Source organism: Pezoporus flaviventris, unplaced genomic scaffold (genome assembly GCF_033815535.1).
Source record: "Pezoporus flaviventris isolate CSIRO_AGI_PZ_B2104156 unplaced genomic scaffold, CSIRO_AGI_Pfla_v1 ptg000383l, whole genome shotgun sequence".
In the NCBI taxonomy this organism is placed as follows: Eukaryota; Metazoa; Chordata; class Aves; order Psittaciformes; family Psittacidae; genus Pezoporus; species Pezoporus flaviventris.
Genome location: NW_026892930.1, coordinates 316,788 through 341,600, shown reverse-complemented (window position 1 = coordinate 341,600; position 24,813 = coordinate 316,788). Strand labels below are relative to the sequence as shown.

General features: G+C 55.3%; 1 protein-coding gene and 2 long non-coding RNA genes across 3 annotated transcripts in view; 2 read left to right on the top strand and 1 right to left on the bottom strand.

Moving 5' to 3' along the window:
• LOC133263625 (uncharacterized) overlaps positions 1-24,813 on the bottom strand; it is a 341,489-nt gene that overhangs the window by 84,152 nt on the left and 232,524 nt on the right. The window lies entirely within an intron of this gene.
• Positions 1-24,813, top strand: part of LOC133263626 (uncharacterized) — a 267,777-nt gene that overhangs the window by 110,825 nt on the left and 132,139 nt on the right. The gene's annotated exons all lie outside the window — the stretch shown is intronic.
• LOC133263629 (serine/threonine-protein kinase pim-1-like) lies at positions 6,433-21,524 on the top strand (the record flags this gene model as incomplete). Its single annotated transcript, XM_061443468.1, has 4 exons — positions 6,433-6,504; positions 6,589-6,639; positions 6,902-7,385; positions 21,469-21,524. Coding segments are annotated over 4 exons (663 nt in total), but the record flags the coding sequence as incomplete, so codon positions are not given.

Sequence of the window (24,813 nt, the reverse complement as noted above, 5' to 3'; positions counted from 1 at the left end):
TTTTTGTCCCCTTAATTCCTCTGCCACCCTCCATAGGCAGCACTATGTGCAGCACTGAAAAGCAAGCTGCCCGGTTAACTGGGCTCAAGCACCACCTGAACTTCAACAGCTGCCCAGAGGAGCTTTCCTGCAGTCGTGGCATTTCCTTCCTGCCAACAGGTTGGCTTGGGTTCGGTTGGGTGCTCACATGTTCTGGAAGGAAGAGTTTGCACCGTAAACCACTTCTTATCAGGAATGATTCAAGAGCAAGAAAGAGCTCAGCCTGACCCAATCACACTCCAAGTGTCCATGGATGGCTCCCTAGAAAAAATGATGATAAAGCTTCATACTTTCAAACTGTTTAAAACTGAATGGAGGCCACTGCCAGGTAAGAGCCAGCTCCTCGTGACCTTGCCACAGAACACTTTTCAGGCTGGAGCTGTGATTTCATGTGAACGCTTACAGTCTGCTAAGATGTGTGTAAGAAATAGAACCACTCACAAGGCCTGCTTGGAATGATCATCAAAGGACAACCTTCATCACGTAGAGCTTGAGCAACAGACTGAAAAGGGAAAAACCGGGAATGCTGAATACATAGCAGAATTAACTACGTGCGTTTTGTTTCCCACCCACTCTGAGAAAATGCCCCAAACTGGACTCTGTAGCCTCCTCCCCAAATTTGACTGCTGAAGCTGCAAGACACATTCATGATGTGAGAATCCAGCCTCTCAATGGGATTTGGGAAAAGACTATTCTTTACTTTTCTAGTGACAAAAAAGAAAAGACCTCTTCACTTTGGATCGGCAGGTAAAGCAGCAAGGACTGGGCAATCGCTCCTTGCCTCCCCCTTACTTTTCTCCTAAAGAAGAGTAAGAATTTAACACAACTAACACAGCTTTAGTGCAAGGTGGTTTAGAGATGGGAGAAATCACACAGTACATTTGAGTCCAAAATCAGTTCCACGAAAGACAAGACTTCTTTGCCTAGCTAAATTACTGAGGAGCTCTACATAACAGGAGCCTTAAGAACTGCTTTGAGACACTCTGCTCGACTGCTGCAGGGTACTTAAGTACTAAAGGATACTTCTCACAGTACTGCAACCACACGGGTAGCTGCAGATACTCTTTAAGGAAACAGTAATCACTGAAAGAGTTAGGGATGGGATGTGCATACAAGACCTTCATCCCCGACCAAATCACTGTCAAAGCGTATGTATGGGACAACTCCTTATACGGTGAGATCAGAATAATTCAAAGCTTTGCTGTAGCTCAGTAAAATCATGCTTATTACACATTGCTTGAAGAAACAAAATGGATTCCATCTCCTCCTGATACACACAGACCTTGTGAGGACTCTTACAACCAGGTCTGCAGAACTGATTCAAGTAATTCCACTGATCGGGTTTGTATCTGTAGGAAGCCTGAATATCAATGTAGGTCACAAACCTGCCTGGGCACTGTATCAATGTAGGTCACAAACCTGCCTGGGCACTGTGAGACCCAAGCTGTAAGGAAAGAAGACACACTAGGGGTAGAGAAGGGTAAGGAATGTCAGTGCAATCAGAAAGCAAGAAAAAAGGCCACCTCCCAAACTGCCCTGTTCTATGGAATTGCCTTCAGTAATGCTTACTGCAGCATTTGGAAAGGGACACAATGCATTTGCCAGTGCATTTTGAAGGGTCCTTTCCAACCCAAAGCATTCTATGATTCTGGGAAAAGAGAATGGCAGGCTCCCTGCTGGGAAAAATCACGCATGAGAGAGAAACACTGTTGGGTTTGCACATTTGGGATGAGGCTTTGCAATATTAAGGTTTTGTAATACTAAGACTTTGCAATATTGGGACTGGGGCTAAGCCGGTGCAAACTGCTGCTGTAGTTAAGCAGTAAGTTGGGGTACCATGTGCCTGCCAGAGAGTTATGAAATCAAACCCTAAAAGGACAGAAAGAAAGAAGTAAGAGGAAGGGGTGTACGAAACTGAGTAAGGGGAGGTGTAACCAGAGGCGGGACAGTTAGCACGTAGATTGTACACGTCAGAGAGGCTGTAAACCTTGGAGTCCCCAACCAGTGGGGTAACAAGGGAGGGAACGTGAGGATGGGAAAGGAAATACAAATCAAAGTTCTGCCTTTGCTGTGTGTGCCTGCTTGCCAGGACACCCGTTTGTGCACAAACGTTAAATAAATAGCTGCTCCACTGCTGTGTCTGACCGAGGCCTGCCTGAACCTAGAGACTGCTTCTCACCCTTCAACTTCTCAGACACCAAAACCCACGACCCATTCCCTCAGCAGGAGGCTCACCTGAGACTCCAACTTCTCGCCGCCTTCCTTTTTCTGGGACGCTGCTCTGGGAGGGGCACTTTCTCGCCTGACCTGCTGGAGGCTGCTGCTTCTCTTCTCCCTGCTCTTCACTGGCATCTTTCGCACTGCTTCTCTGGGCTTGTTTCTTCCCCTTTCTCTTCTTTACCCGTCTCTGCCAGGCATTCTCCTTCTCCTTCCTACTCACCACAGGCAAGCAGAGGGGGAAAACAAAGCAGTTGTGTATTTTTTTAACTATAGAAATCCCATGCAAACGTTTCCCAGAAGAGAAAATCCCCTGAAAAAAAAACGTGTTTACAAAAACCAGCACTCACAGCAACTGCAGCCGTTGGCGAGAACCTGTGCTTGAGCTACGGCAGTAACTAAGAGTCACCTCAGTGCAGGACGCGACTCCGTGACGAAGCACGGAGCCTCCCGGACACCTGCACAGACAACACATGGCCAGGAGCCTGTCCACAGAGCACCAGGACAACCTGGGAACGAGAGACTTCCCCAGAAACAAGGCCTGGAACATTTCCAGTTCATCCTCAAATAACCTCCTGTGACAGCACACTCATTTTCAGCCGCACGCACTGACCAGGAAGGTCATACATATTTTGTACTGTAGGGTGCTGTACGCGTAGCCTCTGTACTGGGCCATCCACAGCTATCTCACACATTAAAAGCGCTAGGATTTAAAGGGCATTTGTAGAGCTTTAATGAGAGAAACTCCGTTTAGTTTTTAGATGGCATAAAATTACATGAACAAACCCTAGATCAACTGCTCCCACATCTAAAGCCTTCAGCTCGATGACCAGGGGAAATCAGCAGCAGGGCAAATAGAGGTTCTGGCCCTTCTCAACACACTGAGACTTGAAATGGAAATGGTACAATGGGCTGCTGAAAACCACACTGAGAGCAACGCTTTGGCTTTATTCCGAGAGCAATGCTGACAACACACTGACGTTTTAGTTGTACCTAAACTGGGGGGAGTTCTTTGGAAGGGAAGGATCACTGCTCGGGTCGGGCTGGGTACCACTCAGCGGGTGCTGAGCAATTGTATTGGGCATCACTTGTGTTTATTGGCTTGGGTTTTCTTTTCCTTTTCCTCTTTTTTTTTTTTTCTCTCTTCTTGTTATTTCCCTTATCATTATTATCACTATCACCAGCACTAGTACATTGTGCTTCGGTTATTAAACTGTTCTTATCTCCACCCTCGGGTTTTTCATCCTTCCCTTCCTGCTCCCCATCCCGCTCCAGGAGCCAAAACCCAGCTCAGAGTCAACGACACCTCTGCACAACCCCCCCGGGTGCCGGGGATCGGCTGCCCCAGCAGCACCTCCCCCCCCGGGGGGAAACAGCCCCCAGGGCCCCCCACAACAGCCCCGCTCCATCCCCAGGGCCGGAAAGCTGCGGGACCCCCACAGCTCCCAGCCCCCCATGCCCCGGCTTCGCAGCACCCCACACTCCCAGCCATCTCGCAGCCCCACTGCCCAGCGCTCGCACCCGCCCCCCGCATTCCCCCGCAGCGCCCGGCCCCACTGCCCAGAGCCTCGGGGGGCCGCAGACCCCCAGCCCCGCTCCCCGGGCTCTGCAGCGCCCCCCAGACCCGCGCCGCGCCCGCTCACCCTCACCTCCTCCCGCTCTGCCGCCGCCATTGCCGGATGCAGCTCCGCCTCACGCCCTGGGCCCGCCTCCGCCGCAGCCAATCAGCGCACGGCTCCCCCGCGCGGGGCACGCTGGGACCTGTAGTCCGGCCTCCGGCACATGCGCACGGGGCAGTGGGCGGGGAAGGGGGGGGCAGCGGGACCCCCGTGAGGGGCGGGGCCTTTCCTCATGGAGGAGCCGCCCCCCATGGGATCCCAGAGGCACCGGATGGGCTGGGGTGAAGGGACCTTAAAGCTCCTCCAGCTCCAAGCCCTGCCACGGGCAGGGACACCTTCCACATGGAAGGAGCAGCTTGCTCCAAGCCCCTGTGTCCAACCCGGCCTCCAACGCTGCCAGGGATGGGGCAGCCACAGCTCCTCTGGGCACCCTGCGCCAGCGCCTCAGCAACCTCACAGGGAAGAGCTTCCTGAGAGCTTGTGAAATACGAACTCACTCCTCTAAACGAGGTAACGAGGGTTTAGTGAGGGACAAAGTCAAGAAAGCAAAAGCGACAGCGCTGGGCGCCTGACCGCAGCCAGAGGCGCAAGGGATTAGCATTTGGTACAGGTTTATATACTTTCAGTATTACATTAGTTACATGCATATTCATAATTCCTGCATATAGGCGGAGGATATTATAACTAGCATCAAGAATTTATCATCACAAGTCTCCTCCTCTTGGCATCTGCGCACTGCTCTGTGGTGATTGTGAGCAGGGGGCTTGAGGATGAAGTAAACAGTCTTCCTCTTGTGAGCAGGGGTCTTCAAGATGCAGTAAGCAGTCTTCCTCACGGTGTACTTTTCACCTCTGGCACACCTGGACCCCCCAGCAACCACACAACCAGCTATATCTGTAATTATTCTGATAACTAGCAAGGATTTAAAACAGCGTGACCTTCCTGCAAAATTTATTGCAGGATGGGCAGACAAGGAGTATCCCAAGCTAGCAGAGCCTTGGGAGGCTCTGTCTCCAAACTAACTGATAAGGATGGTGTGAAATAACTCATTCATGTTTAGTGGGGCCACTAAAGCCTGTTATCTCACCACAGACTTACAACACAAACATTGCTCTTTAAAACTACTTTAGGAGACCAGCGTGAAACAATTAACTCATGTTTAAGTGGGGCCACGACATCCCCCAGACTTACAACATAAACACTGTTCTCTTTCTACAGCCTAAGTTAAGCTAAACAGTACTTTAACCCTATGTTTTCCAGGCACTAGCTTTCCTTATACCAAGCTTCACCCCCCACCTTCTCTTACCTTTACAAATTCCTTTGCTAGGTGACTCCATTTAGATCAAGAGATCTGAACCTTTTTAACTTGTCTGTCTGGTATCTTTAGCGTGTTGTGTTTCTGTTACTGTAAACTCGTACAGTTATATCCTGCACGTGAGCACACCTATGATTTGAGAAAGCCAATACATTTATGTGTTCATCACAATCTCACCTCAATCCACCTCTGTGGAAAGGAAAAAGGGGATAAAATAAGCAGTAAATCGCAGCCTCCTTGTGACTTCCCAAAGCCTCCGGTTTCAGTTCTAAAGCCTCGTTCGCAGGGTCCCGAGGCTCAGGTTCAGTTTCCAAAGGCTCGGCCGCGGGGATGCTGCTGCCGGGCGGGGGGCGCACGAGCCCGGCCGCGGGGCTGGGCAGGGCCCGCTCCGCCGTTCCCCGGGCTCCCGCGGCCGCGAGACCCCCCCCGCCGGCCGCTCCGCCCGGTGGCAGCGGGCGCCCGGGGCGCGCGTGGACAGAGCCGTTGACAGCGAGGCTGCGGCGGCGGCGGCAGCAGCGGCTTTTGAGCGGCTTCTGAGCGGCTTTTGAGCGGCAGCGACTTCGGCAGCGGCTTCTGAGCGGCAGCGGCTTGGGCAGGAGCAGCGGCAGCAGCACCAGGTGAGGCGGCGGCGGCAGCTCTCGGCGGTCCGGAGCCCGCCCTCCGCCGCTCCCCGCGATGGTGCCTCCCCCGTCCCCCCAGCGTCCCCCCGCAGGGGCTCGCGGCACCGCTCCCCTCTCCCGGTACTGGCAGTGGCGGCGCTGGGCGAGCCGCCGCCGCTGGGTCTGGGTCTGGCGAGGCAGCGCCGGCCCCTGGCGCTCCCCGGCCCGCCCCCAGGCCCCGCCCCGCCTGGGGCCGGCCGGGGGCCGCCACCACCCACAGGTGCCCGGCGGAGCGCGGACCGGCGGCGGAGCGCCCGCTCCCTCCCCGCCCCGCAGCCTCCCGGCAGCCGCGACCCCCGAGACCCCGGAGCGCGGTGCTGCTGCGGGGGTGCCGTCACCGGCAGCGCGGTCGGGCAAGGTGCCCGTGCTCCTCCTGACCCGCATTGACCCGTCGGCCTATCTGCGCTCCGGGACCGGCGGGGAGCGGCGCGCCGCGGAGCCTCGGCCGGGAAAGGCCGGGAATGATGCGGCTCCGCTCGGCCCGGAGCGCCCGGTGGGGGCCGGCGGGGACCCCGCGCGCAGCGACAGCGGCCGCGTCTGTCGCACGGGGCACGACAAGGAGAGCTTCGAGCGGCTTTACCGCGTGGGACCGCTGCTGGGGAGAGGCGGCTTCGCGTCCGTGTACTCGGGGCTCCGCCTGTGTGACAACAGCCCGGTAAGGGCGGGCCCGGCGGCGGGCCGGGGAGGTGGCGGGGCTCGGCTCAGCTCAGCTCAGCCCAGCGCTGCCCTTGGCTCGCAGGTGGCGATCAAACAAGTGGCTCGGGAGCGCATCTCCTCGTGGGGGGAGCGGGTGAGTGCGCGGGGCCACCGGGACAGTGCGGGGCAGAGCGGGTGGGGGTGAGCCGGTGGGGCCGGCGGGGGGGAAAGTGGGACGGCGAGAGGGGAGTGGGTGTGGAGTCACCAGGGGACACGGGCCGGGTAGGGGTGCACCAGAGCATCCCTGGGGCTTGCGGGGGGCACCTGCAGGAGGGCATCAGAGCATCCCAGGCAGGGAGGCACAGGAGCCCCGGGCCAGCATCGGCCCTGCTGACGGTGCCGTGGTCCCCCTGCAGCCCAGCGGCACTCGCATTCCCTTGGAGATAGCCATGTTGAGGAAGGTGCGCTCCGGCTGCAGTGCCATCATCCAGCTCCTCCATTGGTTTGAGCTGCCCCACTCCTTTGTGCTGGTTCTGGAGCGTCCGGAGCCATCGCAGGACCTCTCTGACTTCATCAAAAAACGGAGGTTCCTGCCCGAGGATCTGGCGCGGGGCATTTTCCTCCAGGTGCTGGTGGCTGTGCGGCACTGCCACAGCCGCGGTGTCCTGCACAGGGATATCAAGCCCAAGAACATCATCATCAACTTGGCCACCAGAGAGGTCAAGCTTATTGACTTTGGTTGCAGCACCCTCCTCAGGGACACGGTCTACACCAAATTTAGCGGTGAGCCCACAGCCCAGGGTGCTTCCCGTACCGGGCAGTTTGTGAACAAGAGTCACGTGCTGATGACGAGGTGGCGGGTCACACCGAGTGTGCGTCCCCACGTCCGTGGCGCCACCGGTGCAGCCCCTGCATCCCTGGGGATCCGCGGGCGAGAATCCAGGAGCAGGCGGCATCTGCCTAATGAGGTGCGCCCGTATCCTGTTGTAGGAACACCTTTGTACTACCCGCCGGAGTGGTTCCGCTGGCGCTGCTACCACGGCCGTCCGGCGGCGATCTGGTCCCTGGGCGTGCTGCTGTATGAGATGGTGTGCGGGGTCCTCCCCTTCCGGTGCTGCGAGGACATCGTCAGCGGGCAGCTCTTCTTCCAGCGCCGGATCTCTGTCGGTAGGTACCTGGCTTCGCAGCAGCAGGGGAAGGTCGGGGTTTAGGGGGTGGCAGCTGATCTCCCTTGGTCAGCTGGAGGAGGTGGCCCATGTCCTGCCATCCTGCTCTCCTCCAAACCGAGTCATGGAGCAGGAGGTCTGGGTGCAGCTCTGAGCGCACCCAGGCCTGGGCGCTGCGGACGGTGGCACAAGGTAGGCAGGAGCCTCCTGCAACTGAGCGGCAGTTCCCGGATTCTCCCCAGAATGCCAGCACCTCATCAGGTGGTGCTTGTCCATGAGAGCTCGCGACAGGCCATCCCTGGACGATGTGTTCAACCACCCTTGGCTGCAAACATCCACTGCCCCAGGAGACAGCCGCCCTCCACCCTCACAGGCTGAGCCAGCAGCTGGGCAAGTAAGCTGGGGGTGCCTCTTGGGGGGAGTGTGGGGTTTGGGGGTTTTGGCAGGTTGGGTATTTTGGTGGGGATTTGGGCTCTTGGGAGGTTGGGATGGATTTTGAGGGCCTGTGGGGATTTTTTGGAGACTTTGAGGTTTTGGGGGTTGTTTTTGGGGGGGGACTTTGTGGGTTTTCCGAAGAGCTGGTGGTTTTGGGTGTTTGGGGGTTTTGGGAGTTTGGTGAGGTTGGGTGTTTTGGGAGGTGTTTGGGGGATTGGGTGTTTTGGGGGGTGTTTTGGGGGTGTTTTGCAGTTATTGGGGGGCTTGTGAGGATTGGTTTCTGGGTTCTTTGGAGAGCAATAGGTGTCAGAGGGACACCTCATAAGAGTTATATCTCCTCCTTGTAGCTGGGGCAGTGGTGAGGTTGGGCTTTAGTCTGAGGATAACGCTGGTAACACACCGATTGTATAGTGGTTTCTGGTTAGCACTTACCCTGAGCAAGGCTGATTCAGTCTCTCACGCTCTGCAGTGAGGAGAGACAAGATCTGACAGCAAAGCAACAGACAAAGCGGCTACTCCAAGACCAGCCACGAGCACTGCACCTACTCCAACACCAGCCACAACCACTGCGGTGACACCAACAATAGCGACAGGCACTGTGGCTACTCCAATGGCAAGGACTGTCACTACAGCTACAACTCCAGCAACATGCACTGCTGCTATTCCAACCAGGGCAAAAAAAAGAGTGTGGCTACTCCAAACTCAGAGACAAGCAGTGAGGCTTCTCAAACCCAAGCCACAAGCACTGCAGGTACTACAAATACAGCGACAGACACATTGGCCACTCAAACGCCGAGGACAGGCACTGTGGCTGGTGCGACCCAATTCAACATGCCCTGCAGTTAATCCAGCCCCAGGCACAAGGACTGCAGTTACTCCACCACCAGTTTTAAGCTCTGCAGCTACTCTATCTCTGGGAAGGAGCAATGGCACTACTCTAAGGCCTGCTATGTATACAGTGGCTACGACAACCCCAGCCACAAACACTGCAGCTACTCCAGTGCACGCCACAACCACTGCAGCCTCTCCAACACCAGTGACACACACTGCTGCTCCTGGAGCCCATCAACAAGCAGTGAGGCTTCTCCAGTGCAAGCCACAACCACTGCAGCCTCTCCAACACCAGTGACACACACTGCTGCTCCTGCAGCCCCATCAACAAGCAGTGAGGCTTCTCCAACCCAAGCCCTAAGAACTGTGCCTACTGCAACCATGGCAGCAGGCACATGGGCTACTCCAATGCCAAAGACAGGTGCTGTGGCTCCTACAACTCCAGTGATGGGCACTGCAGGTATTCCAACCACATCAACAAGCAGCGAGGCTTCTCCAGTGCGAGCCACAAGCACTGCGGCTTCTCACTGCCATCCACAAGCCCTGTGGCTACTGCAACCCCAGTGAGTGGGACAGTGGCTACTACATGGCAACGATAGACATAAACACTGCAGCTATTCCAGCCACTGCAACAAGAACAGCAGCTGCTGCAGTGCCAGCCACAGCAACGGGGCTACTCTAATGCCTGAGACAGACACTGCCGCTACTGCAACCTCATTGACGAGCAGTGAGGCTTCTCCAAATCAAGCCTCATGCTCTGCGGGTACTCAAAGTACCGTGACAGACACATCAGCCACTTGAATGCAGAGGACAGGCACTGTGGCTACTCCAGCCCCATCAAGAAGCACTTTAAACAATCCAACCCCAGGCACAAGCTCTGCAGTTTCTCCACCACCAGTTTCCAGGTATGCAGCTATTCCAACTCTAGGAGGGAGCACTGCCGCTACTCTTAAGGCCTGCAACATTTGCAGTGGCTAGAAGAACCCCAGGCACAAACACTGTGGCTACTGCAAATCCTACCAGAAGCACTACAGCTACTCCAGTGCCAGCCACAACCACTGCAGCCTCTCCAACACCAGTGACCCATCAACAAGCAGTGAGGCTTCTCCAACCCAAGCCCTAAGAACTGTGCCTACTGCAACCATGGCAGCAGGCACATGGGCTACTCCAATGCCAAGGACAGGTGCTGTGGCTGCTACAACTCCAGTGATGGGCACTGCAGGTATTCCAACGACATCAACAAGCAGTGAGGCTTCTCCAGTGCGAGCCACAAGCACTGCGGCTTCTCACTGCCATCCACAAGCCCTGTGGCTACTGCAACCCCAGTGAGTGGGACAGTGGCTACTACATGGCAACGATAGACATAAACACTGCAGCTATTCCAGCCACTGCAACAAGCACAGCAGCTGCTGCAGTGCCAGCCAGAACAATGGGGCTACTCCAATGCCTGAGACAGACACTGCCGCTACTGCAACCTCACTGACGAGCAGTGAGGCTTCTCCAAACCAAGCCTCATGCTCTGCGGGTACTCAAAGTACCGTGACAGACACATCAGCCACTTGAATGCAAAGGACAGGCACTGTGGCTACTCCAGCCACATCAACAAGCACTGTGACTAATACAACCCCAGGCACAAGCACTTCAGTTGCTCCACCACCAGTTTTAAGCTCTGCAGCCATTCCAACTCTAGGAAGATGCAATGGTGCTACTCTAAGGCCTGCAACATAGGCAGTGCCTAGATCAACCCTACCCAGAAGCACTGTGCCTTCTCCAACGCCACTGACAAACGCTGCTGCTTCTCCAATGCCATCGACAAGCAGTGAGGCTTCTCCAACCCAAGCCCTAAGAACTGTGCCTACTGCAACCATGGCAGGAGGCCCATGGGTTACTCCAATGCCAAGGACAGGTGCTGCGGCTGCTACAACTCGAAAAACAGGCACTGCAGGTATTCCAACCACATCAACAAGCAGTGAAGCTTCTCCAGTGCGAGCCACAAGCACTGTGGCTTCTCACTGCCAGGCACAAGACCTGCGTCTTCTCATTGCCATCCACAAGCCCTGCATCTACTGCAATCCCTGCGACTGGGACTGTGGCTACTACATGGCAACAATAGGCATAAACACTGCAGCTATTCCAACCACTGCAACAAGCACAGCAGCTGCTGCAGTGCCAGCCACAGCAACGGGGCTACTCCAATGCCTGAGACAGACACTGCCGCTACTGCAACCTCATCGACAAGCAGTGAGGCTTCTCCAACCCAAGCCCTAAGAACTGTGCCTACTGCAACCATGGCGACAGGCCCATGGGTTACTCCAATGCCAAGGACAGGTGCTGTGGCTGCTACAACTCCAAAGACAGGCACTGCAGGTATTCCAGCCACATCAACAGTGAGGCTTCTCCAGTGCGAGCCACAAGCACTGCAGCTTCTCATTGGCAGCCAGAAGCCCTGCGGCTACTGCAACCCCCGTGACTGGGACAGTGGCTACTACATGGCAACGATAGGCATAAACACTGCAGCTATTCCAGCCACTGCAACAAGCACAGCAGCTGCTGCAGTGCCAGTCACAGCAACGGGGCTACTCCAATGCCTGAGGCAGACACTGCCGCTACTGCAACCTCATTGACGAGCAGTGAGGCTTCTCTAAACCAAGCCTCATGCTCTGTGGGTACTCCCCATACCCACAACTGCCCGCAGGTGACCCTCAAGTAACCTTCTACACCCAAAACTGCTCCCAAGTGACCCCCTAGTGACCCCCAGACCAAAAACAGTTCCCCAAGTGTCCCCCAAATGAAATCCCAGACCCACAAGTGCCCTCCAAGTGACCCCAAAGACCCAGACCTGCCCTCCAGTCATCTCCCAGACCTACAACAGCCCCACAACCGCCCCCCAAGTGACCACTCAGACTCACAACTGCCCCCCAAGTGACCCCCAGGCCCACAACTGCCCCCAAGTGACCCCCCAGACCCACAACTGCCCCCAAGTGACCCCCCAGACACACACCTGCCCCCAAGTGACCCCCCAGACACACACCTGCCCGCCAAGAGGGCTCGCAGACCTACCTCTGCCCCCCAAGTGTTTACCCAGTGACCCCCAGAGCCATAACTGCCCCCAAATAATCCCCTCAGCCCTAAAATTGCCCCCCTAGTGGCCTCCCGGACCCACAACTGCCTCCCAAATGACCCCCCAGTGATTCCCCAGACCCAAACCTGCCTCCCAAGTGACCCCCAAGTGACTCCCCAGACCCACACCTGCCTCCCAAGTGACCCCCAAGTGACTCCCCAGACCCACACCTGCCTCCCAAGTGACCCCCAAGTGACTCCCCAGACCCACAACGTCCCCACAAGAGATCTCCCTGACCTACAACTGTTTCCCAGCTGACACCCCAGTCAGCCCCAGACCCACAACTGCCCCATGTGCTCCCCAAGTGATCCCCAACACCCACAACTGCCCCTCACTGCCCCGCTCCCATCCCGTTCCCATCCCATTCCCACCCCGCTCCCATCCCGCTCCATCTTGCTCCCATCCTGTTCCCATCCCGCTCCCATCCCGTTCCCATCCCGCTCCCATCCCAGCTCCATCCTGTTCCCATCCCTCTCCCATCCCGGCTCCATCCCATTCCCATCCTGTTCCCATCCCGCTCCCATCCCGCCTCCATCCCGTTCCCATCCCGGTCCCATCCCGGCTCCATCCTGTTCCCATCCCACTCCCATCCAGCTCCCATCCCGCTTCCATGCTGCTCCCATCCCGTTCCCATCCCGCCGCTCCATCCCGCTCCATCCCTTTCCCATCCCATTCCCATCCTGCTCCCATCCCGTTGCAATCCCACTCCTATCCCGCTCCCATCCCGTTCCCACCCCGCTCCCATCCCGTTGCCATCCCATTGCTATCCCGTTCCCATCCCAACTCCATCCCGCTCCCATCCCGTTCCCGTCCCGCTCCATCCCGTTCCCATCCTATTCCCGTCCTGCTCCCATCCCGTTCCCATCCCGCTCCATCTCGTTCCCGTCCTGTTCCCATCCTGGCTCCATCCCGCTGCCATCCCAGCTCTTATCCCGCTCATATCCCTCATATCCCGGGTTCCCATCCCGGCTCCATCCCGCTCATATCCCGCTCCATCCCGTTCCCATCCCGGCCCCATCCCGCTCCCATCCCATTCCCATCCCGGCTCCATCCCGTTCCCATCCTGCTCCCATCCCGGCTCCATCCTGTTCTCATCCCGCTCCCATCCCGCTCCCATCCTGGCTCCATCCCACTCCCACCCCGCTCCCATCCCGGCCCCATCCCGCTCCCATCCCGCTCCCATCCCGCTCCCATCCTGTTCCCATCCCGTACCCATCCCGCTCCCACCCCGTTCCCACCCCGCTCCCATCCCGCTCCCATCCCGTTCCCATCCCGCTCCATCCCGGCCCCATCCCGCTCCCATCCCCCTCCCATCCCGCTCCCATCCCGTTCCCATCCCGCTCCCATCCCGGCTCCTTCCCGCTCCCATCCCGCTCCATCCCGTTCCAATCCCGGCCCCATCTCGTTCCCATCCTGCTCCCATCCCGGCTCCATCCCGTTCCAATCCCGCTCCCGTCCCGTTCCCATCCCACTCCCATCCCGCTCCCATCCCGTTCCCATCCCGCTCCATCCCGTTCCCATCCCGCTCCCATCTGGGCTCCCATCCCGTTCCCATCCCGACTCCGTCCCGTTCCCACCCCGCTCCCATCCCGCTGCCATCCCGCTCCCATCTTGGCTCCCATCCCGTTCCCATCCTGACTCCGTCCCGTTCCCACCCCGCTCCCATCCCGCTGCCATCACGTTCCAATCCTGCTCCCATCCCGGCTCCATCCCATTCTCATCCCGTTCCCATCCCTTTCCCATCCCGCTCCCATCCTGACTCCATCCCACTCCCACCCCGCTCCCATGCCGCTCCCACCCCGCTCCCATCCCAGCTCCATCCCGCTCCCATCCCGCTCCCATCCCGTTCCCATCCCATTCCCATCCCACTCCCACCCCGTTCCCACCCCGCTCCCATCCCGCTCCATCCCGCTCCCATCCCGTTCCCATCCCGCTCCATCCCGGCCCCATCACGCTCCCATCGCCTTCCCATCCCGTTCCCATCCCGCTCCATCCCGGTCCCATCCCGCTCCCATCCCGTTCCCATCCCATTCCCATCCCATTCCCATCCCGTTCCCACCCCGCTCCCATCCCGCTCCATCCCACTCCCATCCCGTTCCCATCCCGCTCCATCCCGGCCCCATCCCGCTCTCATCCCCCTCCCATCCCGTTCCCATCCCGGCTCCATCCCGCTCCCATCCCGCTCCATCCCGTTCCCATCCCGGCCCCATCCCGCTCCCATCCGGCTCCCATCCCCTTCCCATCCCGCTCAATCCCGGCCCCATCCCGCTCCCATCCCGTTCCCATCCCGCTCCCATCCTGGCTCCATCTCGCTCCCATCCCGCTCCATCCCGTTCCCATCCTACTGACATCCCGCTCCCATCTCGTTCCCATCCCGCTCCATCCCGTTCCCATCCCGGCCCCATCCCTTTCCCATCCTGCTCCATCCCGGCCCCATCCCGCTCCCATCCCCCTCCCATCCCGCTCCCATCCCGCTCCATCCCGTTCCCATCCCGGCCCCATCCCGTTCCCATCCTGCTCCATCCCGGCCCCATCCCGCTCCCATCCCCCTCCCATCCCGCTCCCATCCCGTTCCCATCCCGGCTCCATCTCGCTCCCATCCCGCTCCATCCCGTTCCCATCCCGCTCCCATCCCGCTCCCATCCCGCTCCCATCCCGTTCCCATCCCGCTCCATCCCATTCCCATTCCGGCCCCATCCCTTTCCTATCCTGCTTCCATCCCGGCTCCATCCCGTTCCCATCCCACTCCCATCCCGCTCCCATCTCGTTCCCATCCCGTTCCCATCTCGGCTCCCATCCCTTTCCCATCCCGACTCTGTCCCGTTCCCATCCCGCTCCCATCCCGCTCCATCTCGTTCCCATCCCGTTCCCATCGCACTCCCATCCCGTTCCCATCCCGCTCCCATCCTGCTCCCATCCCGTTCCCATCCCGTTCCCATCCCGCTCCCATCCCGTTCCCATTGATACAGAGGGTTGACCAATGTACAGGGGGGTAGTACAGGGATATTGTACAAGGGGGTTGTACAGGGGGGTTGTACAAGGGGGTTAGAGGAATTTGCTTGCTTAAACAAAAGTATTGTCTGTTGTAAATGCCTGCTGAGCAGAACAAAGGCACCTGGTCCTATTGATAAGCAAAAGCAGACACCTGGTCCTATTGGTAAGCAGCTATTGATAAGGAAAAGCAGACACTTGGTCCTATTGATAAGCAGCTATTGATAAGGAAAAGCAGACACTTGGTCCTATTGGTAAGCAGCTATTGATAAGGAAAAGCAGAGGCCTGAATCTACTAACAAGGGGAGAAGCAGATGGTTTATGGCTGGGATACCGGGCCAAACCCTGAGGCCGTATGTGAAGACTGAAAGGTGAAAAGTGCAAGGAGAGGAAGACTCATTTACTTCATCTTGAAGACCCCTACCCACAGGAGGAAGACTCAGTTACTTCATCTTGAGACCCCTGCCCATGACCAGAGGGGGCGATGCGCAGGCGCAGAGGACCTTCTGGCTCATTATAATACGAAGCGGGGATAGGATATGAATATGTATAGGCGTGTTGTGCAACCTTCTGAATATGTATAACTTTAGAGGATAAATGTAGAGGGAAACAACACTGAGGTACGCATGACTTTGAGGAATTATCCCCGTGCGTCTCAGCGCTGAATAAAAGCATACCTACTTTACAACTTCTAACAAGTTGTGGAGTTTATCCGCGCGTCACCATCCCTCTCCCATCCCGCTCCCATCCCTCTCCCATCCCGCTCCCATCCCTCTCCCATCCCGCTCCCATCCCGTTCCCATCCCGTTCCCATCCCGCTCCCATCCCACGTTTTCCTTTCCACATCCCCCCCCCCCTCCGCTCCCCCCAGTCTCGGCGCGCCCGGCCCCTTCCCGCCATCCCCTCCGTGGCGCCGGCTCTGACGTCATCCCCCCGCGCCGCCCGCTGTCATGGCGGCGGTGCAGGCGGAGGATCCTGTCGAGGGCTGGAGCTCACCCGCGTCTGCCCCGGGAGCAGGGTCAGGCCCCACAGCTCTGCTCCTGCCAGCGCTGCCGAGCCCTGCACTCACTCGATGGTGCCATCGGAGCGCCCCACACAGCGCAGCACGGGCTGGGCCGTTGCTCTGGCTCCGGCAGAGGCACAACTGCCTCGGGAAGCTGCCAGCGAGCAACGAGAGCTGAGAAGCGGCTGCAGAAGGGCTCTGCTGTGGGGCTGAAAGCCAAGGGTGCTGCAGGGAAAGGAAAGGAAGGGAAGGGAAAGGAGAGGAGAGGAAAGGAAAAAGACTGCAGAGCCTCAGCCCTTGGGCTTCCTTCAGAGGAGGTGGCGGTGCTGCCCTCCATCCTGGCTGTTCTCCAGGCCTGACCTGCCCTCAGGGGGCTGCAGGGGCCTCTGCCGAGGCCAGCAGCAGAGACAGGATGTTCTGCACAAATGTCTGCCCCTGATCCTGGGCCTGACTCGGTGCTGAGAGCTCTTCTGCAGCCAAATGGGGATCGTGTTTTGCAGTCACGCGGTCACAGCCTGGTTTGGGGGGGAAGGGACCTTAAAGCTCACCCAGTCCCAACCCCTGGGTGCCCAGTGGCCATGGGCACGATGCTGCCGCCATCACCAAGCCGTGGCGGTCGCTGTGGATTTGCCCGTTGTGACGGGGCCTCCACGGTGAGCGTGGGCTCTTTAAGGAGCGAGAGCCTTGCAGAAGAGACCCCTCTCTCAGGAGGCTGCATCTCCCGTGGCTGCCCTGCGCATCCAGGTACGTGTTCTTTGACTTTGCAATCCTGTTTTAGTGTTGGCCTCAAACACATTGTGGGTGCAAAGCAGGAGCCGTCTGTGTGCAGGAGCTGCTGGTGTCAGAGGAGATGAGAAGGTGTCAGGGCCCACCGGGCATAAAAGCATTTATATTAGTGTGTATAATTTGTAATGATAATACATATGTTACCGTTAAAGTCATTCAGAAAAACTAAGACACATACACACACACACACACACACACACACACACACACATATATGTCTGAGCCTGTAACGCTGTGGCAGTTCTGTAAAGTCCACTTGCCAGCAGTCTTGTGGACAATTGCCTTTGTTGTTCCAGGTGGGGGGCCTCTTAGCATCGTAAACGAGGTTCACACTTCTTTATAACACTTTTATAATTCCAGTCATTTGCATACTCAGAACTTGGAGCTTTAAAGCCTCAGTCATTGATTTTGTTCCCCCTTGTGTTGCCTGGTGGTTTTCTTCTCATAAGAGGTTGGGCAGCTATTACTTGCCTGTTTGGTGTAACCCACCATCCTTCATCGTGTTTCTTGGCTCCTAAGACTAGGTAATTTTCCATCCTCTATTTGATAACTTGGAACTTCATTATCCAAGCTCTGATACTGATGAGGCAATATTAATGAAAGGTCCCCACCCACAGCTTCTTTGGCTGCTTTGTCAGCAATGTGATTACCGATATTCACTGGAGTGTTATCAAACTGATGTGCCTTAAAAGCAAATTTTGACTTTCTGACAATTTCGGAAGTCTCAGTAGCACCACCAGCTCAGCTTTCTGTGCTGATGTGTTGGGGGAGGAGGAATGCAGGGCTTTAGTGTCTCTTATGTTTGGTTTAGCTCTATTATGTTATGGTCTGTAAACAGTTGTGAGTCAGCTCTCCTGCTTCTGGATCTGTTGTCAAAACCACTGCTGGTTCTAAAGGTTTGATACTTTCAACTCTACGTCCTCTTGTCATAGAAGCGCAGCCTGCCTGGGGAAAGCCACTGACTACTTTTCTGTTCCAGAGTGGTTATTAGCATGTGAAGTACAAATACAGACCATTTTTGTCCCAATGTATTCAATACATTTTTCTGTTAGAGGCTCTAGTTCTTTTCTTGCTTCCAGTTTTATAGGATACTGTTTCTGTCTTAGCAGTGTGATGTTTGGTTTTAGAAGAATAGTTACTGCTGCTGCATCTCGTGATTGTCCTGGTGCTCTGGCAGCCCATATTTGCAGATACACCCGCTTCCTCTGGGATATCCGGCTCAGTACCTGGTTTCTGTAACATAAAAACTCGTTCCTCCACAGCCTTTTCATCAGGAACATGTACCTGAATTTTCTTTCTTTAACCCTAATTGCTGCATGTAATTTACTCAGTGTGCTGTTATCCAATAGCAGCACAGGGCACTCAGGCATGCAAAGGAATTTATGGGTCAACATCTGTTTGCCAGTTTCTCAAATGTAAAGGAAGGCTGGGTTCCTCTCCACCTGTGGCACCAGTGCCTGAAGCTGTTTGTTTGCTTAATTGCCCTTTACAAGTATTTATAACAGAATAAGTAGTTTCTGTTTCTACAAGAACTTTTACCTTCTCATTCCCCAACCTAACTGTAGCCAGGGGCTCTGCTGGGCTGGGAATCAAATCTTCCCCCACTCCTCCTCAGTCTTCCTCTAAAGTAATAATTCTCTCTGCCTGTCCTGACGTTCCACTAAATCTCCGGTGTTTATTTTGATTCTGAGGGCATTTTCCCTTTGAGTGCAACCTGTGGAGTCTGTTCACAAACCTTTCCATGTAATCCTTGTTTCCTCCCCTTCCTTTTCTTGGGGGATAGCTACAGGCAGCAATTTTTCTCTCTCTTCTTTCCCCTAAAGATTCCAGTTTTACTCTGGAGCTTATCTTATGCTCCCTGTCCTGGGTTCAGCAGTAGCAGTCATTTTTCTCCTTCTTGGTAGCTGGTGTAGTGCAGTGTTTTGACTTTCGGCCTGGGAACAGAACTGATAGCGATGTTTTGGTTTGGCCAAGGACTTTGTGAGCCTCATGCTCTGCCAGGGAGGAGGGGAAGCCAGGAGGAAGCAGAGACAGGACACCTGACCCAAACTGACCAAAGAGCTATTCCATACCACAGCACGTCATGCCCAGGATGTAACTGGGAGTTAGCCGGAAGGGCTGGGAGACTGCAGGGTTGGAGGAGGTATCGGTCGGAGCTTGGTCGGGCTTGGGGGGGCGAGTTATCGGTCAGCTGGTGCTGAGGTGTTGTATTCTGTTCCCTTGTTATTTCCTTTATCATTATTATCATTGGTGGTAGCAGTAGTGATCTGTGTTATACCTTAGTTACTAAACTGTTCTTATCTCAACCCGTGGGAGTTGCATTCTTTTCGATTCTCCTCTCCGTCCCTCCGAGAGCAGGGGGAGGGCAAGAAAGAGGGGGAAGTGAGCGAACGAATTACCTGACTGGGTTTAAACCACGACACTCCTGCATATATATTAACAGATTCCTAGTTGAAACCTGACACACTATAACCCACAAAACGCAATATTGTATTATATTAATAATTATATTAATTCTATCAATAATATATATATTAATAATCAGGGACTGAAAGCCCTCCCCAGTACCATTGAACCATTTGAACCATTGCAGAGAACTTGCACCAGAGCAATATTGGTCCGATTGTGATAAGTCTCCAAAGCCACATCCATTATTTTTACCAGATCACATTGGTCCTCCCCCTTAAGCTTTTGTACCTTTTTCCTTATGTTTTCCTTGGATTGACTTTTTGTTAACTGGCCTAACTCTTTCCTTCCTTCCTCTGATTCGGGATCAATATTAGTATATTTAGACATCACCTCTTTTAATCTTCCCATGAATCCAGCAGTTGATTCATTTACATCTGGCTTTATTTCATATAGCTTAGACCAGCTCACTGCCTTGGGGACCGCATTCCTAGTACTGACTAAAATCTACCTCCGATATTGTTTCAAAGCTTGCCTGTCCCAGTTAGGATTGGGGGTAGGAATGTGAAGATTCACTGTACCTATCGCTGTGCCTGCTGTTATTTGTTGCTCTACTGGGGTCCGAGCCGTACGAATAATCGTATTTCTGTCAACACTCTGAAAGCATGATGTGTAATTACCAGCCACTTGTTTCCAACTCTTGAAATCTATAATGGTAAAGGGAATCTTCATCATGAGCAGACCATCATTGCGCACAGCTTGTCTTAAAGGTGCAGTCACAGTTTCCCCTCATTTTCCCCTAGTTTGCCTTGCTGTAAGGCAAAATCCTTCAGCCCGACCCCCCTATATCTCAGGTGCCTGTGCTGGTGCTTGTGCTTGATCCTCATTGTCAGCACCTTCAGCCCCATTATTCACAATACCCCTTCTCCAGGGGCCTACCATCAAATCCAAATCCTCCTCCACATTCCTCAGATGTTTAGTGCATAACTGCCCTGTGGTGCACAAAGACCAATAGCATTTAAGCAAATTTTACTGTCTTTCTCCAAGGACAATACTGACAGGTCCTGGAGCGCAAAATGAAAACTGCAATCCTTTTGCTGTTCCAGATGATATCTCAAAGTAAAAAACATTTCTGCATAAGCTGCTTCATCCCACTTTCCTTCTCGTCTCAAGAATGACATGTGACAGTATTTTACCAGAGTCTCCTGAGTAACCGAACCCCTCGGGGCTCCACCGCTTTGTTCCGGTCTCCCGAGTGACTGAACTACGCAGGGGTTCACCGATTTGTTTCCAGTGTTGTGAAATGCAACCCAGTGGGGATTTCTTCAAACCCCCCTTTGGAGGCAGTGGTACCCATGATCCTGACCTCCACCAAATACCAAAGTCCAGACAACCAAAACTAAACTGCCTTTTACCCACCGCGCAGGGCGTCCCTCTCTGCCTTACGTGGAAAGGGGCCAAAAAGAATGCCTTTTTAAAGACATTAAATCGGGGTCTCCCCGAGGTCCCGCGTTGGTCCTTCAGGCAAACTCCCCCGATGCCAGCGTGAAGGTCCCAGGGACTCCCCGGATCCATGGGAAACACGGCTGAGTGTCCCTGTTCAGGCACCAAATTGTTACCCTAAAAGTCGGTCAGAGAAACTCCCTAAGGCTCAATTTGGACTTTCAGAAAGCAGCATTCTTTATTGCAGCGCTGGGTGCACACAGGAATCCTTTCACAAGGGTGAGCACACCTGGTACTTGCCGACAGCAGCTCTATATTTAACATACTCATGCATATTCACAGCTTTTCCAACAACTGGTTCTAATATTTGCATCCTAATTACGCATGCGCTTTCTTGCTGAGTGGGGTCTTTGGTGGGCACCGATAGTCTTCCTCACTGTGTTTACTGAATGACCTCAGTGCTTGCTCAAGCTCGCAAGGTCCTAGTGCCCAGTTAGCAGTTGCTATGTCCTTGCTTCTGCTCTGTTCCGGTCTCGCCCCACGCTGGGCACCGCTCTGCTGTCTTGAAGGCTGGCATCCGTGGTCTTATTTACTGTCTCCTTAGGTGTTACCAGTCCCATGATGTTCCTTCCCCCATCAGCCAAACCTTCCTTTCTCTCTACATGTTAGTAAGGTAGAACAATTTGGCCTATTCTCCTATGCTAGAGGCGCACACACTGTTGTTAGTGTAAGATTTAAGGTTACAATGCATTCAATGAGAATCGGCTGCCCTGGGATTGATGGACCCCCCATTCTTGGTAGACGGGGAGTCCCTCAGAAAACTGAGCCATCCTGAAGAGTTCTGGGGACCAGCCTGAATCCCAAAATCCTCCCTGCATCCCCCCAGACCCAAAGCCCACAGCTCCAAAGCCGCCCCGGCTCAGCACAGTGGCACAGACTTGATAAAAAAGGGGTGTCCCAAAAAGTGGTGTTCCCCCAACACCTGCCCTGGGGGCCCATCAAGATGCGAACACACAGGGGGGACCCCAACATTGCTTTTGGTTCAGTAGTGAATGAAGTGGGCCAGAGGGGGTGGATCCCCCAAAAGGGGCACCCCAATGAAGGGGCAAACCAAAACCACGCTGCACCCCAAAGGGCCCTGGAAGCACCCAAAGCAATCGTGGTGCTCCCTAAATCCTAGGGTAACCCCAAATCTCCCTGAAGCAGCACAAAAGCAGGCAGGACCCCCAAGTGGGGGCCTGGGGCAGCACAAAAGTCACCCACACCCTTCCATCACCCTGGCCCCCCCCAGATGAACCCAGGGACCCAAAATCCTGGAGGGGCTCCACCAAACACCCACCCCCAACTGAGGGTACCCCAGAAAAGCTGCTCCCCCCCTCCAATGCCACCTAGCCCCAAATTGCTTCTTGTTGCTCCCAAACCACACCCCATGGGGCACCCCAGCTCCCCCATCTCTGGTATCAGTGAGTTGGGGGGGCCAGCCCCAGAGTGGGGGTTGCCTAATTTGGGATGTCCCATCAAAAGACCAAGGAGGTGTGGTGGGGGATGGAGGGTAGGAAGCTCTGCAGAGGGATCTGGGCAGGCTGGATCCATGGGCTGTGGCCAATGTGTTGAGGGTCAAGAAGGCAAAGTGCAGGGTCCTGCGCTTGGGCCACAACAACCCCCTGCAATGCTCCAGGTTTGGGGAAGAGGGGCTGAAAACTGCTCATGGGAAAGGAGCTGGGGGTGCTGATTGATGGAGCTGAACATGAGCAGCTTGTGCCCAGGCAGCCAGGAAGCTCCCAGCATCCTGGCCTGGATCAGCACCAGTGCGGCAGCAGGGCCGGGGCAGTGGTTGTGCCCCTGCACTGAGCACTGAGGCCGCACCTCGAATCCTGGGTTCAATTCTGGGTCCTTCACTACAAGAGAGACATTGAGGTGCTGGAGGGGGGCAAAGAAGGGCAGCGGAGCTGGTGCAGGGCCTGGAGCACAGGGGTGATGGGGAAGGTCTGAGGAACCTGAGGGGTTCAGTCTGGAGAAGAGAAGGCTCAGGGGGGACCTGATTGCTCCCTACAACTGCCTGACAGTAGGATGGAGCCAAGAGGGGCTGGGCTCTGCTCCCAAGGAACAAGGGATGGGACAAGAGGAGATGGCCTCAAGCTGCACCAGAGGAGGTTTAGATGGAGCTGAGGAACAATTTGTCCAGGAAGCTAGGGACCAGGTTAGAAAAGCTGAGGCCCAGTTAGAATTAAAATAGGCTAGGGAAGTTAAGGAAAACTGGAAGGAATTCTTCAGGTACGTAGCAAATAAAAAACAGACTCAGGAAGCTCTCAGGAGAACTGGCTACACAGGATTTGGAGAAGGCTGAGGTTCTGAATGACTTCTTTGCCTCAGTCTTCACTGGCCAAGGCTCTGACCGCACCACCCGAGTCTTGGAAGGCAGACGCAGGGACTGTGAGAATGAAGACCTTGCGCCCACTGTAGGAGAGGAACTGGTTTGAGACCATCCTAAAAATCTGAACGTGCACAAGTCCGTGGGTCCTGATGAGATCCATCCGCGGGTCCTGAAGGAGCTGGAGAATGAAGTTGCGAAGCCGCTGGCCATCGTATTTGAGAAATCATGGCAGTCAGGTGAAGTTCCCGATGACTGGAAAAAGGGAAATATAACCCCCATTTTCAAGAAGGGGAAAATGGATGACCCGGGGAATTACAGAGCAGTCAGTCTCACCCCTGAGCCTGGCAACATCTTGGAGCAGATTCTCCTGGAAGGCATGCTAAGGCACATGAAAGTCAACAAGGTGCTTGGTGACAGCCAGCAGGGCTTCACTGAGGGGAAATCCTGCCTGACCAATTTGGTGGCCTTCTATGATGGGGCTACAGAACTGATGGACAGGGGTAGAGCAGTCGATGGCATCTACCTGGACTTGTGCAAAGCGTTCGACACTGTCCCACACGACAGCCTTGTCTCTTAAATTGGAGAGACATCAATTTGATGGACGGACCACTGGGTGGATAAAGAACTGGCTGGATGGCCGCACACAAAGAGTTGTGGTCAATGGCTCAATGTCCGGCTGGAGACCAGCAACGAGTGGTGTCCCTCAGGGATCGGTGTCGGGACCGGTCTTGTTCAACATCTTCGTTGCTGACATGGACAGTGGGATTGAGCGCGCCCTCAGCAAGTTTGCCGATGACACCGAGCTGTGTGGTTCGGTTGATACCCTGGAGGGAAGGAATGCCATCCAGAGGGACCTCGACACGCTTGTGAGGTGGGCTGATGCCAACCTCATGAAGTTTAACCATGCCAAGGGCAAGGTCCTACACCTGGGTCGGAGCAATCCCAGGCACAGCTACGGGTTGGGCAGAGAAGAGATTCAGAGCAGCCCTGCGGAGAAGGACTTGGGGGTGTTGGTTGATGAGAAAATGAACATGGGCCGGCTTCAGTGTGCGCTTGCAGCCCACAAAGCCAACCGTATCCTGGGCTGCATCAAAAGGAGCGTGACCAGCAGGTCGAAGGAGGTGATCCTGCCCCTCTGCTCTGCTCTGGTGAGACCTCACCTGGAGCACTGTGTGCAGTTCTGGTGTCCTCAACATAAAAAGGACATGGAACTGTTGGAACAAGACCAGAGGAGGCCACAAGGATGATCAGGGACTGGAGCACCTCCCGTATGAAGACAGGCTGAGGAAGTTGGGGCTGTTCAGCCTGGAGAAGAGAAGGCTGCGTGGAGACCTCATAGCAGCCTTCCAGTATCTGAAGGGGGCCTATAGGGATGCTGGGGAGGGACTCTTCAGTAGGGACTGTAGTGAAAGGACAAGGGGTAACGGGTTAAAACTGAAACAGGGGAAGTTTAGATTGGATCTAAGGAGGAAATTCTTTCCTGTGAGGGTGGTGAGGCACTGGAATGGGTTGTCCAGGGAGGTTGTGAATGCTCCATCCCTGGCAGTGTTCAAGACCAGGTTGGACGAGGCCTTGGGTGCCATGGTTTAATGTGAGGTGTCCCTGCCCATGGCAGGGGGGTTGGAACTGGATGATCTTAAGGTTCTTTCAAACCCTAACTATTCTATGCTTCTGTGATTCTAAAATCAGCCCCAAAACACCCCAAAACTAACTTGTCCTGCTTCTCCGAGGAGATACAGGGTCAGAGCCTCAAAACAGCCCCAAAACAGCCC